The sequence below is a fragment of the Trichosurus vulpecula genome, chromosome 6, assembly GCF_011100635.1.
Source record: "Trichosurus vulpecula isolate mTriVul1 chromosome 6, mTriVul1.pri, whole genome shotgun sequence".
Lineage (NCBI taxonomy): Eukaryota > Metazoa > Chordata > Mammalia > Diprotodontia > Phalangeridae > Trichosurus > Trichosurus vulpecula.
Window position 1 is genome coordinate 219,633,254 of NC_050578.1, and position 17,903 is coordinate 219,651,156.

The 17,903-nt window shown below is 36.2% G+C and overlaps 1 protein-coding gene across 1 annotated transcript; it reads right to left on the minus strand.

Annotated features, from left to right (window-relative positions):
- Positions 1-8,087: 8,087 nt before the first annotated feature.
- Positions 8,088-14,375, minus strand: LOC118853794 (olfactory receptor 480-like). Its single transcript, XM_036763995.1, has 3 exons — positions 14,324-14,375; positions 9,485-9,496; positions 8,088-9,028 (listed from the first exon to the last, which is right to left on the minus strand). The coding sequence occupies exon 3, from the start codon at positions 9,024-9,026 to the stop codon at positions 8,088-8,090; it is 939 nt and encodes a 312-aa protein (XP_036619890.1). The 5' UTR covers positions 9,027-9,028; positions 9,485-9,496; positions 14,324-14,375.
- Positions 14,376-17,903: the final 3,528 nt, after the last annotated feature.

Genomic DNA, 17,903 nt, shown 5'->3' on the forward strand with positions numbered 1-17,903 from the left:
TAAAATTATTCTATACATAAATCTATTTATCACTTCTTTCTCTGGATGCAAAAAGGATCTTCCTTCATATATCCTTTGCAGTTAATTTGGATACTTATGATAGTCAAAATGACTTATTCACTCAAAATTGTTCTTAAAACAATATTACTGTTATAGAACATTCTCTTGATTCTGCTCATTTTGATCTTCATTACTTCATGCAATTCTACCCATGTTTTTCTAAGATCATTGAGCTCATCATTTCTTATAGCGCAGTAGTATTCCATCTCACTCTCATACCACAACTTGTTCAGCCATCCCCCCAGCTGACAGGCATCACCACAATTTCCAGTTCTTTGCCACCACAAAAGGGAGCTGCTATAAAAATTTTAGAACATATAGGTTCCTTTCCTTTTCTCCTAATAATCTTTGGAAATAGACATAGTAGTAGTATTGCTGGGTCAAAGGGTATAGATAGTTTAATAACTCTTTTGGTGTAATTAGAGATTGTGCTCCAAAATAGTTGGATCAGTTCACAATTCCACCAACAATGAATTAGAGTCCCAATTTTTCCACATCCTCTCTCACATTTGTCACTTTCCCATTCAATCATTTTAGCCAATCTGATAGGTGTGAAATGCTATCTCAAGATTGTTTTAATTTGCACTTCCCTAATCAATAATGATTTGGAGCATTTTTACATATAACCATGAATTGTTTTGATTTCCTTATCTAAAAACTGCCTGTTTGTCTTCTTTGACGATTTATCAATTATGGAATGACTTGATTCTCATGTATTTGACAAAGTTCTTTATATATTTGAGATATGCAATCTTTATTTGGAAAAACTGTCTATAAATTTTCCCCCAATTTTCTGCTTTCCTTCTGATCTTGGCAATATTTGTTTTATTTGTAAAAAAAAAAAGCCTTTTAAATTTAATGTAATTAAAATTATCCATATTACACCTTACTCTGCTCTCTATCTCTTGTTTATCCATAAATTATTGACCTGCCCATAAGTCTGATAGGTAATATGTTCCAGGTTCTTCAAATTTTCTTTAATATCTTTCTTTATATCTAGGTCATGTATTTATTTTGACCTTATCTTGGCAAACGGTGTAAGATATTGGTCTATGTCCAGTTTCTGCTATACTCTTTTCCATTTTCCCAACAATATTTTTTACGGAAAAATGAGTTCTTATCCCCAAAAATACAAGTTTACTGTATTTATTTCCTGTTGTACATTGTATGACTCCTGTGTTCCATTGATCTACCTTTCTATTTCTTAGCCAGAACCAGAAGCTTTTGATAATTACTGCCTCATAATATAGTGGAAGATTTTGTACTGCTAAATCTCAACTTTTGCTATACCTTCTCAACGAGCTTATTAGCTTTCACTGCCATTAACATCTCCATTCAAATGAATCCCACATCTACATATCCACCTCTAAACTCCAATCCACACATCACCAATAGTTGGACATTTGTACCTGGATATCCCAAAGGCATTTTAAACTCAGCAAGTCTAAAAGATAACTCATCTTATCTCCAACCTTCGATCAAAAGCCATTTATTTCCATAATTTCTTATTTATATTCAGGACCACACCTTCCTTCTAGGTTTACAATCCTGGAATTAATCTCTACTCTTCTCTCCAACTTCCCTTCCCCTTGCCACTTCTACATCCACAACATATATCACATCTCCTCTTATGTCCTCTCACATAGCCACCACCCTAACTTAGGATTACATCTCCTCTCACTTGAATTATTGCAAAGGCCTCTCAATCAGAAGTTCAGTCTCACTTTCCTCTGAGTTGTCCTCCAAAACCTTCAAAAACAATCTTCCTAAAGCACATGGTTGACCACATCTCTTGCTCACTTAAGCCTTTAACACATCCCTTATTGTCTTGAGGACAAAATAAAAATTCTTCAGCTTGGTATTTAGAGTATTGTGCAATCTGAATCCAGTCTCCCTCTTTAGACTTATTTCACCTTGCTCTCAGACATATACTCTATATCCAGCCCAACTGATCTACTGTCTGTTCCCCAGACTCAGAATTCTACCCCCATCTCTGTCCCTCTGCACAAGCCATCCTCCAGGCTCCAAATACCCTACCTCATCTCTGCTTCTTTTAATCTCAAACTTCCTTTGTGGCCTAGCTAGTAAGTCACCACTTATAGGAAGCCTAGTTTCCAAAATTCTGTCCTTCCTCAAATTATCTTATATTTACTTATTTCTGTAAATATTTTATCCCTCCCTCTCTAATAGAATGTAGGGTCTTGTAATGCCAATCAGTAATTAAAGATCTTTCCCCACCCATTCAATAGGCCTCAAGTGGGGCCAACAAAGGGAGGCTTGATTAGAGGCAGGCCCGCACCTTTGTGATGCCAATCAGTGATTAAAGACCTTTCTTATCCACTCAATACACCTCCAAAGGGGCCAATTAAGGGAAGCTTGATTAGAGGTTTGTTTGGAGGCAGACCTACTCCCTTTACTTACTAGGCACTAAGCCTCAGGCCCACATCCTTTTGCAATTGAGTGTGACACCCTCTGGCCCTAAAAAGATTATATACACCCAGAAGGTAGACATTGAGAACTGAGAATTCAGAAGTCAGAAACTAGAATTCAGAATCCAATGCAATGAGGAGAGAAGACAGTGCTGCAGAAAGAGCGAAGATTGGAGTGGAAATGAGAGAACTGAGTGGGGAGAGAATGCAGGCAAGCAGACAGTTAGTATTCCTGAGTGTTTATGGGGAGGCCCCAGCAGGGAGGAAGATTATAGGATGACTTGGTTCCTTGCTATAATACTGTGTTACAATTTTCTGGTTACTACATTCAGGCGGGCTTACTGATTTCGGAATATAATTACTGCTATATCAAATTAGTCATTGCTCTTGGGATTTGATCCATTGGTGTCTAAATAAATGTTATACTTCTTCTGCCTTCTGCCTGGAGATTTTTTCATACTTTGCAATTCTGAACCATACAGGCATGTTCATGATCATCCTCAAGATCATGAATCTTGCCTTACTTACATAGGTGAGATTAAGGACTATTTTGCATATCAAAATATTTGGGCATATCAAAATATTTGTTGAATGGAAGGCAACATCTCACTTTTCAAAATTTCAAGTCTCGTTATGTTGGTAACATAATAATCAGATAATAATAATATTGAAAACTCAATATCACAATTTATATTTCATAAATTACTTTCCTCCCACAATTTTTAGAAGACAATATTGTTATTCTCATTTTACACCTGAGATAACTGAGGATCACAGAGGTGTAGTCACTTACCCACAATCACAGGCAGGGACAGTAAGAGTCAGATGTGGGATTCAATTCCAGCTCTCCTGACTTCAAGTCTAATTCTCTTCCACCACATCAAACAACCAATATAACAGTGAAAATCCTTCAGCCAAAACCTCTATTTGAGAAGTGAGAGAAATGTAATACATGAAACCAATGACCCATGTATACATGGAGGTTTTTACCTAACATTCCTTACCTAATCATGTTCTATCAGGTATTTACTGTTTGTAGTGAAGTTTCAGGATGTATGATATGACCATTGGTAGATTGAAATTTTACTTACTAACACACTGTAATAATGTTCTATGCATATAGCTCACAAATCTTTGAAGGACTAGAAACATGAAAACCCAAATCAGAAATGAATCTTATTCATTTAAAAAAGGAGAGAGAGACATAAATAGAGAGACAGAGATAGACAAAAACAGAGATACAGAAAAAGAGAGAGACTGAGAGATGCATTAAAGCATCATATAAAATGGAAGTCAATACTAAGTCTGGCATGATAAGAGGAACAGACAAGCCTTCTGAAATGAACTGCAAGTAAAAAATTATATGTAAGTATTTTTATAGCAAACCAAGGACAGCAGTGGTACCTACTGTTGCAAGAAGATGATAACTTTAGACTCCAAATTATTATCTTTGCATCACACCAATGTATTTATGCTGAATGTAGCAGCATTTGAGTTATAACCCCCTGAGCCCCATAACTCCAAATGTAGCCTACATCATTGAGATGCTATTTGAAATCCATTGGGATTGAGAAAATTACAAACACACAGATGAGTTCTGTGAGAATCTCTAAACTCTCAGGGACCTTCATTTATTTTCCTTTGTGTTTATTCAGGATTTTTAAAAAGTGAAAAACAAGATTGCATAGCAACATAGTCAAACTGATGTGATCTGCCGTGGAAGCTCTCAAATTTGTTCTGTGATCACAATGTAGTAATTGCAGTTGTGACAGTGTTGACTAGGTATGAAAATTGGTCCTCATCACCTCACCCGATTCATTTTGCTCAGCCTATGACCCATACTGATTACACATACACACAACTGAGGCTGAAAGACCATCTATGAAACTCAGCTAAGTAGAAACTGCAGATCCTGGAAAAGAGATACTATGCACAATGAGGAAAATCATCCATGTGTGAAGGCAGTATTGTCAATCTTTTCAAGGTTCCTGATAAAATTTCCCTGGAATATAAGATCATTTATGATATAAGGTATAGAGATTGTCCAAAAGATGGTTGACAGATGTTGTGAGTCAGCTGAGGGCCAGGAGATAAATATTAGTCACTCCTTAGTCATGCAAGGGGATAAAAGGTTCTGTTGCTTGGTAAGATGATTTGGTCTTGTCCCCTCTGTTCTTGAAACCAGAGAAGCTTGAAAGGATTTCCTTTAAAAAGACCTTCAAATATGTTAGCCTATCATTTCACAGAATGTGGTGGGACAAATTGGAGCTTGGATAATCAGCTGCTTTATATCTCACATTTATATTTGTATTTTGCTTTCAGCATATTAAATAGAATTTCACTTGAATAAATTTTTTGGAGGGAGGGTCAAGTTAATGAGGAAATCAAGATGGAGATTTGAATGGGTGGGGACTCTGGAGTCAGAGAAGTTACGAGTTATTGGAATATCCAAACCCATAGATAGGACCCCAGGAAGACACTAGAAAAATGCAACGGTTGGGAAGGTCTAGGAGATGTAAGTCTGCAAATCTTCAGAGAAAATAAAGTGGATTCCTAGAGCTGTAGCTCCCTAGGGGCTTTTCTTGTTCATTTGATTAATGTACTGTATCTGAAGCTTAGGTTGCCTTGTTCAAATACAAATTTGCTACTCCAGAAGTAGTAACTTTTATGCTTTGTGAACCACTGTTCTATGAACCTGGGAATTACATCACAAGCCTTTCGACTCTTTCATTTCTTACTTTTGAATCATATTTCCCAACATATTTTTTCACTTTTCTCATAGTGTAATGGCTAGAAAACTGGGATTTCTTCTCTTTTTTTTCTTTTGGAGTGCTTCTCAGCACTAAGGTAACCAAGTGCCTTTGATTCAGTCTTGCCTGTGTTTGAATCAAGAGTCTAACCAGCTCAAGTCACAAGAAAGCCTAAGTCACATGAGTTTGAGTCACATGTTTGTGACACCCTTTGTGGGCTGATCCTGAAGAAGTATATATATATATATATATATATATATATATATATATATATATATATATATATATATACTCTGAGGTTAGCACTTTGCTTTGGAGCTCACTCATTGGAAGAATGTTTCTGTGATTTGGCCAAATGAGACTCTAGGTAGCCATTAAGGAGTCCCTTGGCTTTGAAAACCCAGATGTTCATGCTTCTCTGGTAACTATGTATGTATTTGTATGGACAGATAGTTAGAAGGCTGTCTGTTGATTTGTGTCATTTGCTCTACTTGTATAATTTCTGCTTGTAATTTCTGTTTGTGTTTTCTCTGAAGCTCAGGGTACTGACTTTTTCCCCTGAACTAAGTGAATTATATATGTATGTTTAATAAAGTGAGATTGTAAACTCCTTAAAGTTGTTTTCCTTAGAAAAGCAGATCAAAGAATCTGTGCTAGAAGACTTCCTGTGTGCTAGTGTTATTCACCTTATACCTCCACAGAAGCTGCAAGCAGCATTGTTCTTACAAAGGTCAAGAACATCAAGGGAATCAATGAAAAAAAGAGTGAAGGAAGATTGCCTAGCTGTACCAGATCTCAAACTGTTTTAAAAAGCAATAATCATCAAAACAATCTGGTACTGGCTAAAAAATAGAGGGGAGAATCAGTGGGATGGATTAAATACACAGTAATAAATGACCACAATAATCTAAGTTTTGACAGACCCAAAGATCCAAGATTTTGGACTAGAGCTCAGAGCACTATGTTCAGTCCTGCTGTCCTTTTAGGAAAATGTTGAAAATCTGGAGAGCATCTAGAGGAGGATCAAGTTTGTCATCAATCAACAAGAATTTTAAGAGTTTACTACATGCCATGAGCTATGCTATAACTTGTAATACAAGGGCGAGGTGGGGCGGGATGGTAAGCAAAAAACAGTCCTAGCTTTTTAGGAGCTCACATTCTATTGGGAGAGATACCATGTACATAACCAGGTGCATATAAGTTATAGACAGAGTAGATGAACAATGATCTTAGAGAGGAAGTTACTATTAACTAGAGAGGAAACACTTCTTGCAGAACATGGGATTTGAGCTGTCTCCTGAAAAAAGCCTGTGAAATTAAGGGGCAGTGGTGGGGGCACAAAGCATTTCAGGCACACAAGATACTCAGTGTAAAGACACAAAATATGAAGTGTCATGTTTTGAGAAAGGCAAATACTTCTTTTTTTGAGGGGGGAAGGTGAGGCAATTGGGGTTAAGTGACTTGCCTAAGGTCACACAGCTAGCAAGTGTTAAGTATCTGAGCCAGGATTTGAACTCAGGTCCTCCTGATTCCAGGGCTAGTGCCCTATTCACTGCACCACCTAGGTACCCTCAAATATTTTAGTATAGTTACATTATACAGTGCATGGAGAGGAGGAAAGTGTAAGACTGGAAAGGAGGGAAGAGGCCAGTTTGTGAAGATTTTTGTTTTTTTTAAATGATTCTTTATTGATATCTTTAGTTTTAACATGACTTAAATTTCTTCTAGTATCTCTCCATCCTCCCTCCTTACAAAGAATTATCCCACAGAAAAAGAAAATATTTCTTTAGGTGTATTATACCATAAAAGTGGCCATTGAAAAAATGAAAGTCTCCACATAGTCCAAAATCTTTACAGCACCACATTTGTGGTAGGAAAGAACTGGAAATAAAGGATAAGTCCAGTGATTAAGGAATGGCTAAACAAATTGTGGCACATGAACTTAAGGGAGTAGTAATTAATACAGAAACATAGAAAAGATTTCCATGATCTAAAACAGAGTGATGATAAGCATAACTACGAAAACAACACACACCGTGAAATTTGTTGTTATTCAGTCATATCTGACACCTTGTGACCCCGTTTGGGATTTTCTTGGCCCAGATACTAGAGTGCTTTGCCATTTCCCTTACCAGCTAATTTTACAGGTGATAAAACTGAAACATTAGGGTTAAATGACTTGTCTAGTGGTCACTCAACAAGTAAATGTCTGAGAACAGATTTGAATTCCTGAGTATTGGTCTTCTTGACTCTTGGCCAGGGATCCTATCCACTGCATGAACTAGCCAACTGCTTAGTGAATAGAACAGTATAAATGGAAAGAACAAAGCCCCACCCCTCAAATCAACAGAAAAGGAGTCTTATAAGAGTCCAAAAATAATGCCAGATCCAAAGAAGAGCTATGAGAAGACATCTCTCTCTCCTCCTTGAAGAGGTGGGAGGTCCATGTTTGTCGGAAAATTGCATGTATTTTCATATCTTTGTAATAAAATTGACAAGTTTAACTCATCAAAATGAAAATGTTTTTGTTGTTATTGTTGAGTCATTTCAATTGTGTACAATTCTTCTGACCCTACTGGGGATTTTCTTGGCAAAGATACTGGTATGGTTTGCCATTTCCTTCTCCAGCTCATTTTACAAATGAGGAAACTGAGGCAAAGGGTTAAAGTACTTGCCTTTCTTAAGCCCATTTATATTTGGTATTGCTTAATTGAAAACATTATATTAGTAGAATATTAGATCCTTCACACAAGGGAATGTCTCATTTTCATCCTTGAATCCCCAAAACTGAACATAGTGCCTAAGATATAGCATGTACTTAATAAATGCTTGTTGTATTGAGTTGAATTCATGAAAAAAGGTGTTTCCTACTCATTAGTTTTCTCAGGGCCTCTTTTACTTCATTGTTCCTAAGACTGTAGATCAGGGGGTTCAACATGGGGATCATTACAGTGTAGAAAACAGACACCACTTTATTCTCATCTGTTGAATAACTGGACATAGGCAACACATAAATTAATGTACTGGTCCCATAGAAGACAGTGACTGCTGTGAGGTGGGAGGTGCAAGTGGAGAAAGCTTTGGATCTCCCTTCAGTGGAGCTTATCTTCAGGACAGAGAAGAGGATGTACACATAAGAGATTAGGATAATTAACACTGTGACCACAATCATTAACCCTGAGGAGGCAGCAGGAAGAATTTCAGCAAGATTATCTTCAGAGTAGGAAAGCTTCAAAAGTGGTGAATAATCGCAGAAAAAGTGGTTAATCTTATTGGGTCCACAGAAAGACCGGTTCAATAAGCAGCCAGTGAAAATTGAAGCATTCACACAACCAGCCACATAGGATATGATGAGTAACAGAGTGCAGACCCTAGGAGACATGTTGGTGGAGTAGAGTAGGGGGTTACAGATGGCCATATACCGATCATAAGCCATCACAGCCAGCAAGAAGAACTCAGTGGTCCCAAAGATGGATGTAGAACACATTTGGGCCACACAGCCTCCCAGAGGTATTGAGGTCTTGTCTGCAAGGAACTTGATGAGCATGAGAAGTGTGACAGATGAGGAAATTTCAATATCCACAAAAGCCAAGTGGCTGAGAAAAAGGTACATCGGAGTGTGAAGTTGGGAGCTATTTCTGATCAATGTGATTATGCTAATGTTACCAATTAAGGTGACAGCATAGACACCTAGAAATATCACAAAGAAGATGACGCGAAGGGTTGGATCATCTATTAACCCCAAAATAATGAATTCAGTCACAGCAGTGCAGTTATTGCCAGACATGTCTTGGAAAGAGAGCCTATTAGACAGAAGAAAAGCAGATTAAAATAGAACCCAGGATTAAGCTTGGGATAAGTCTATTGATGTATTCAGTGAACATTCACTGGCCACCTCTGACATGCCACTGCTACTGTCTTACTCCAATACTTTGCTCCCATGCACCATGTTTGGGTGCCCATGAGCAAAGCAGATGTGAATAAATTTAGTTTCTCCATTTTTTCCTGTGAATCTATAATACTCTATGATTTCCCGATTTTTGCTATTTTGACAGTGTAAAAAAGGCCTTCATAGTATAGAGGATAGTTGAATTCCTACCATAGGAACCTTTCTTAAATATATGGAAAAACTATATCCAAATGTGTAAATGCTGTTCTGTCAAGTAACCACTATTGTTAATCCCTACCAAAGAGACAGAATAATTTTCCACATTAGAGGATGTTATCCACCTTATGCTACTTGACTATGAGGAAAGTCTTCATTTCCAAGATGACCCTTATGCTCTAAGATCACAAAAGGGAAGGAATGGGGAATATGGTCTCTAAGTCTTTTCATTGTATTTTGCTCTTAGAATTTGGTATTACTATAAAGGGTCAATAGGCTAGATATTACCAGCCTGAAGGACTATGGGGAAATTTCCTACTCTGCTGTTCCTAGATAAGATAATAGAAAGCACTTGCCCACTCTGATGTAACCATATACTGTTTACACATTGCTTCCTTCAACTGAAGAATAGCAATTACAGAATGAGCAAATTGTGGTGTAGGAATTTAGTAAAAATTTATTGTGCCACAAGAAGAGATGGATATGACTGCTTTAGAGTAATATGGAAACACTTTTACTAAATGATGCAGAGTGAACTCAGTAGAACTAGAAGAAAAATGTATGTGATGACCACAGTACTAATGAGAGGGGAACCAACTTTGAAAGATCTTAGAACTTGGATGAAAACAGAGATGCATCATTTCTTCAAAAGACTGATATGGAAATATTAACTAGCAGTTTTTGGCAGAGAGTACAGAATGGGACATGCATGCTCAGACATGGCTGCTCTAATCTGTTGATTTGTATGCCTTAGCTATATATATATATATATCTTTTACAAGGACGGGCTTCCACTGTGAGTGGGGAGAAGTAGCTCAGTGGATGGTGACAGACATTGGGAAAGGCAAAGCACAACAACAAAACATTTTCAAAATGCACAAAAGACAACGGGGAAGTACAACTTTACATGTATATACATTATATTTCTTTTACATGCCAAACTGTCTTGAAATGTTTGCATTTATTGATGCTTTTAAAGTTCCCAATTAATTATCTCAAATACTAATTTTTCTGGGAGTATTTTTATTCTTCTAAACTCCTTTTTCTTGTCTTCTAAGTCCAGGAAGAAAGAATATAAAATATTGAGACATTGTTCAGCTCAGGAAGAATCTGACTATAACATCCCTTTTGGGGTCTATGGTCCAGCTCTTTCTTTGTGAACACATGACAAAAGGATGCCTTAACCAAACAATAATTTGTAGAATGCTGAGTCAATTTTTCAACACCTAATTCACTCTTCCTTCTCAATAGAGGACTTTCCATCTTAGTTTTCTGACAAAAGAAAAGCTGTCCCTGTGAACTCCCTCTTTTCATTTTCTACAGTTCAAAACTCCTGAATATCATCCCCTGGTGTCTTTGCAAAAATATCTGAAAAAAGGTAGTCTTTTTCTCCAGGGCCAACCCCTCTATTTGTTCCATTAATCCCAACCCTCCCATTTCAACCCTAAACTTTCTCCATTGACAACTCTCCTTTAATTTTTAATATTTTTTTCTATATGATTCTTTCTTTCTTCCTAATAATGGGCTCCTATCTGTCAAATTCTTTAAAACACTCATTTGGCCCTGGTATCCTTTCAATTTATCATACTTTATATCTCATCTTTCCCAATCAACTCTCAGGGGAAAAATATACCCTTGTTGAGGCCAGGCTTCCTACTGGTTAACTTTCTAATCTGGTTTCTGACTCCATCAGTCCACTGGAAGCATTCTCTACAAAGCTGTGAATAGTTTCTTAATTTATAAATCCCAATTTTTTAAATGTTCCTTTAAATTCCTAGAGGGTAGGGATTGTTTCAAACTTTGTATTTGTATCATTTTTTTTGTTTAATCTTTTTCATTCATGTCCAACTCTTTGTGACCCCTTTTGGGATGTTCTTGACGAAGACAATGAAGTTGTTCGTCATTTCCTTCTCCAGCTTATTTTACAGATGAGAAGTTAAGGTAAAGTGTCAAGTGACTTGCCTGGCATCACACCTAGTATGCACTAGAGACCATATTTGAACTTAGGAAGATGAGTCTCTCTGACTCCAGGCCAGGCACGCACTCTATTCATTGTGTCACCTAGGAAAATGCCTGAAGAATAGTAGGTGCTTAATAAAACGTGTTGATTGATTCTTGGTCTCTGCCTAGCACATGACAACATAGCCCATCTACTCTCCATGGATATTTTCTCCTCATGAGTTCTCATGACACTGGTTCTGCTGGTACTAGCATTCTTCTTACCTATCTGACCTTTCCTTCTCAGCCTCCTTTGGCAGATTTTGATCCTTGCACTGCCTCCTATTCATAATGTGCCCCCTGGATCTGCCTAGGCCTGCTCCTCTTTTTCTATACCTCAATGATCTCATTAGCTTCCACAAATCCCATTAACACCTCCACTTAGATGACTATCAAATCTATCTATCTATCTATCTATCCATCTATCTATCTATCTGTCTGTCTGTCTATCTAGTGCAAAAACTCCAATTAATACATTAATAATAGTTGGATGTTTGTACCTAGATGTCCCCAAGGTATTTCAAACTCAACAAGTACAAAAGAGAACTCATCTTATTCATAACCTTCAATTTTAACACCACTCATCTACATAATTTCTTTTGTCTGCTCAGTGCCTCAGTATCCTTCTAGGTATCCTGGTTTGCAATCCTGAAATCAATCTCTATTCTTCTCTTCATTTTCCCTTCCCCAACCAGAAAAATGCCAAATGTTGCCAGTTTTACTTCATGTATAATATGTACATACATACATACACACGCACATATTGTGTATATATTGTGTGTATACACATACTACATATGTACATATGCACATGCATACACACATATCCCACACGTCTTATGTCCACTCACAAAGCCGCCTCCTTAACTTAGATTTGTATCTCCTCTCACTTTGACTGCTACAAAGCCTCTTAGAAGTCCAGCCTCTCCTTCCTCTAAACTATCCTCTCAAACCCTACAATAACAATCTTCCTAAAGCAAATGCCTGACTATGTCACTTGCTTACTAAAGCTTTGAACAGGTCTCTTATTTTTTGTCCATTAAGTTGTTTTATTGAAGAGAGAAATGCTGCATAATTACAGCTTGGATGAGGAAAATGCAAACAATAAAGAATGTATCTATTGTGAGCAAAATATAATTATTACAAGTTCTTTAGATATACAAATATAAGGTATTTGTTCACACCAAATGGTTTATGTGTAACAAAGCCATTACGACAGTTTAATTGAGTTTCTACAAAACCTTTAAAGTGTCTTTTACTTTACCCATGATATTTTCCTTATAGTTGTTATTATGATATTTTTAATATATCTGAATCCTTGTAACATAACATCAGCTCAAACACTTGTCTTTGTTATTTATTTATTACAATAAATATTATTTATTATGTTTATTTATGTCTTCCAGAATATTTCTTTGTACCTGTTTAATGACCAATTTTCTTACTTAAAGTGGATTTCACAAACTGTTACAGAGCTAGTGACTTCATACACTAGGAAACTTAAGACAGTAGTGGCCAGGTTTTATCACTCCTGTGGTAGCTACAATCAGATTAAGATGAGAGAAAACAAGGTTTAAAAAAATCTATATTTTTAGCTAACTTTTCAATGTTCCTAAACTTCTGTGAATTCTGGGATAGGACATATTCACTCTAATCAATTTTTCTAATCTAATTTGTCTTTTATCAAGTTTCCATTATTAAATAAGTATGTATAATTTCAAACTATGAGTGAGGACTATAAGATACATCTATCTATAGTTGAATCAATTCTTTCAGTTCACTGGGGGAACCTCTTTTTAAAAACTTGATATATGCTCAGAGACCAACTGACTTACTTTCCAAGATCTGGTCTAACAGCATTTCCTATAATCTTGGAAATTTACCAGTGATGCATTGTTTGAAGTCAATTCTTGCATTCCTCTTAACCTTAGGTTTATTTTTATGTACCTTTTGATAACTAACTGGAGGAGAACACAACTAAATATTTAATTTCATGCTTAAAAATGAAACCACAAGATTCATCTAATTCCTGAAAGAAAGTAATCCTTCTAGAACAGATCCCTTCTTGCCTTAAGAACAAAATTACATTTCCTCAGCTTGATATTTAGAGTCATGTCCAATCTGAATCCAGTCTCCCTCTTCAGATTTATTTCACTTTACTCTCACTCATGCACTCTATATTGCAGCCCAACTACCCTATTTTCTGTTCCCAAGACTCAGAATTTAACTCCCATCTCTGTCCCTCTGCACATGTCATCCTCTACCCTCAAAATTAACTACTTCATCTCTACTTCTTAAAAATCTAAAGCTTCCTTTGTTTCTCCACTAGCTGCTCACCATTTACAGGAAGCCTAGTTTCCAAAACTGTGTCCTCCTCAACCTATTTATACTTACTTATCTGTGTAATTATTTTATCCCTTCATCTTCAATAGAATGTAAGCTCCCTCAGATTAAGAACTGTTTTGCATTTTTTTCTTTCTATCCACAATACCTACGGCAGATCCCCTGTGAATAGTGGGCACAGAAAAATATTGGTTGAATGGAGGACAGCTACTTATTTCTGATAACTTTAAGTCTCATTTTCATTGGTAACATAATCAAAATAATTTGATAACAGGAATTCTAATAACTCAGTACTGCAACTTGAATTTCATAAATTATTTTCCTCCCACAATTTTTAGAGGAAAATATTGTTGTTCTCATTTTACAGCTGAGGCAACTGAGGATGACAGTATAATCACTTACCCACAATCACAGGCAGAGCCAGTAAGTCTCAGATGTAGGATTCAAACCCAGCTCTGAAGACTTCAAGTCCAATTCTCTTTCTACCACACCAAACAACAAATATGTCAGTAAAGTTCTTCCCCCTAAATCCTCAATCTGAAAAGTGGGAGAAAAACAATACATGAAATAAATGTACCAATGTTTACACAGAGATCTTTACCTAAGGTGTCCTTACCTAATCATGTTCTATCAGGTACTTACTATTTGTAGTGAGGTTTCAAGATATGCAATATGACCTGTGGTAAACCAGAATTTACTAACTACCTTGCTGTAATAATTCCCCATACGTATAGTTTACTTCCAAATCTTTGACTTTATATAGCACTACAAGGGACCAAGAGTCTGATGACCCCAAATCACAAATGGATCTTAAGAGAGAGAGAGAGAGAGAGAGAGAGAGAGAGAGAGAGAGAGAGATGCATTAAAGCCTCATGTAAAACTGATATCAGTATGAAGTATAACATGCCAAGAGGAATGGACAGGCCTCCCTAAATGAGCTACAAATAAAAAATTGAATTTTAGTATTTTTATAACAAAACCAAGAACATTAGTGCTACCTACTGATGCCAGAAGATGATAACTTCAGACTCCAAGGAATTATCACAGCATGGCAGCAGCAAATTTATGTTGAGTTTAATAGCATTTGGGACATAAGCCCTTGAATGTCCTAACACCAAAGGTAACGTACATCATTAAAATGCTAATTGTGACCCATTGGGATTGAGTAAATTACTAACACAAAGAAAAAATTTCTAAGTTTTCAAAATTCTCAGGGGCCTTAATTTATTTTTTTATTTGTGTATGTTTGTGCAAGATTTTTTAAAAGTGAGAAACAAGATTCGATAGCAATATAGCCAAACTAACATGATCTGCCATGGAATTTCTAAAAAATTGTTCTGGGATCAACATGTGGAAATTCTGATTGTCACAGTGTTCACTAAGTATGAAAATTAGTCCTTATCACCTCACCAGATCTATTTTGGTCAGGCCATAACTCATACTGATTACTCATATATAAAACTGAGGTGGAAAAACCATCTATGAAATTTAGTTTCAGATCCTAGAACACAGGTAATCACAGTGAAGACAATCATTCATGCATGAAGGTAGTATTAACAGTCTTTGTAGATTCCTGATAAAATTTCCCTGGCAGACAAGAGCATTTTTTTACTGAGCTCTTTTTTAAAAAAAATTTTTTAAATTAAGATTTTATAGTTTACAACACTCAGTTCCACAATTTTTGACTTCCAGATTTTCTTCCTTTCCCTCCCCTCCTCCCTCTCCCCAAAGACAGCATGGAATCCAATATATTTTCTATATATAGCTTCACATTAGACTTATTTACACAACACTCAAGTTGTAAAGAAGAATTATGACCAGTGGAATGAATCATGGGAAAGAAGAAATAAAACTAAAATAAAGGAGAAAAAAAGGAGAGCAAATAGTTTGCCTCAATCTGTATTTAGACTCCATAGCTCTTTCTCTGGATGTAAATAGGTCTTTCTATCATGAGTCCTTTGGAGTTGTCTTTGAAACTTGTATTGCTGAGAAGATCCAAGTTTATCGATGTTAGTCATCACAGAAATCAACATATTTGTGGTTGTGTATAATGTTCTCCTGGTTCTGCTCTGCTCACTCAGCATTGTATCGTATAGGTCTTTTCAGGTTATTATGAAGTCCATATCTTCCCCATTTCTTATAGCACAATAGTATTCCATTACATTCATATACCACAACTTGTTTAGCCATTCCCCAATTGATGGGCATCCCCTTGATTTCCAATTCTTTGCTACCACAAAAAGAGCTGCTATAAATATTTTTGCACATAAAGGTCCCATTCCCACTTGTGTGATCTCTTTGGGACACAACCCTGGAAGTGGTATTACTGGGTCAAAGAGTATGCACATTTTTTTCTTTTTTAATAAAGATTTTTTATTTTTAGTTTACAACACTCAGTTCCACATGATTTTGAGTTCCGGATTTTCTTTGCCCCCCTGTCCCCTCCTTCCCCAAGACAGCATAGAATCTGATATATCTTCTACATATGACTTTGCATTGAACTTATTTACACAGTAGTCAAGTTGTAAAGAAGAATTATGACCAATGGAATGAATCATGAGAAAGAAGAAACAAAACAAAAAAAACCCAAAAACAAAAACACAAGAGAAAAAAAAAGGAGAGCAGTTTGCCTCAATCTGCATTCAGTGTCCATAGTTCTTTCTCTGGATGTAGATAGCTCTTTCCATCATGAGTCCTTTGGAGTTGTCTTTAAACCTTGTATTGCTGAGAAGAGAGAGGTCTATCAAGGTTAGTCATCACAGAATCCATATATCTGTGGTTGTGTGTAACGTTCTCCAAGTTCTGTTCCACTCACTCAGCATTATATTGTGTAGGTTTTTCCAGGTTATTATGAAGTCCGTATCTTCCCCATTTCTTATAGCACAATAGTATTCCATTACATTCATATACCACAATTTGTTCAGCCATTCCCCATTTGAAGGCGCCCCCACCCTTGATTTCCAATTCTTTTGTACTACAAAAAGAGCTGCTATAAATATTTTTGTACATATGGGTCCTTTACCCACTTGTGTGATCTCTTTGGGATACAACCCTAGAAGTGGTATTGCTGGGTCAAAGGGTACAAACATATCTTTAATTTCTTCCTCTGAAAACTGCCTGTTCATATCCTCTGACCATTTCTCAATTGGGGAATGACTTGTATTCTTATAAATTTGGCTCAGTTCCCTGTATATCTTAGAGATGAGGCCTTTATCAGAGACACTAGTTGTAAAGATTTTCTCCCAATTTTCTGCTTCCCTACTAATCTTTGTTGCACTGGCTTTTTTATACAAAACTTTTCAATTTATCATAATCAAAATGATCCATTTTGCATTTTGTAATGCTCTCTATCTCTTGCTGGGTCATGAACTCTTTTCTTTTCCATAAATCTGATAGGTAAACTATTCCTTGCTTTCCCAAATTGTAAGATATTGGTCTATGCCCAGTTTCTGCCCTACCATTTTGCAATTTTTCCAGCAGTGTGAAATAGTGAATTCTTAGCCCAGAAGGTGGATTCTTCAGGTTTATCAAAGAGTAGATTACTATAGTCATTGACTACTATGTCTTGGGTACCTAAACTATTCCACTGATCCATGACTGTTTCTTAGCCAGTACCAGGTAGCTTTGATGACTGCTGCTTTATAATACAGTTTAACATCTGGTATGGCTAGGCCACCTTCCCTAGTATTTCTTTTCATTAATTCCCTAGATATTCTAGACCTCTTGTTCTTCCAGATGAATTTTGTTATTATTGTATCCAGCTCTGTAAAATAATTTTTTGGTAGTTCAATGGGTATAGTGCTGAATAAATAAATTAATTTAGGTAAAATTTTCATTTTTATTATGTTAGTTCAGCCTAACCATGAGCAACTGATATTTTTCCATTTATTTAGATCTGACTTTATTTGTGTGAAAAGTGTTTTGTAATTATGTTCATTTAGGACCTGGGTTTGTCTTGGCAGATAGACTCCCAAATATTTTTTAGTGTCTATATTAACTTTAAATGGAATTTCTCTATCTTTTGCTGTTGGGCTTGGTTAGTAATGTATAGGAATGCCAAGGATTTATGTGGGCTTATTTTCCATCCTGAAACTTTGCTAAAGTTGTTTATTATTTAAAATAGTTTTTTACTTGATTCTCTAAGATTCTCTAAGTAAATCATCATATCATCTACAAAAAGTGATAATTTAGTTTCTTCTTTGCCTATTCTAATTCCTT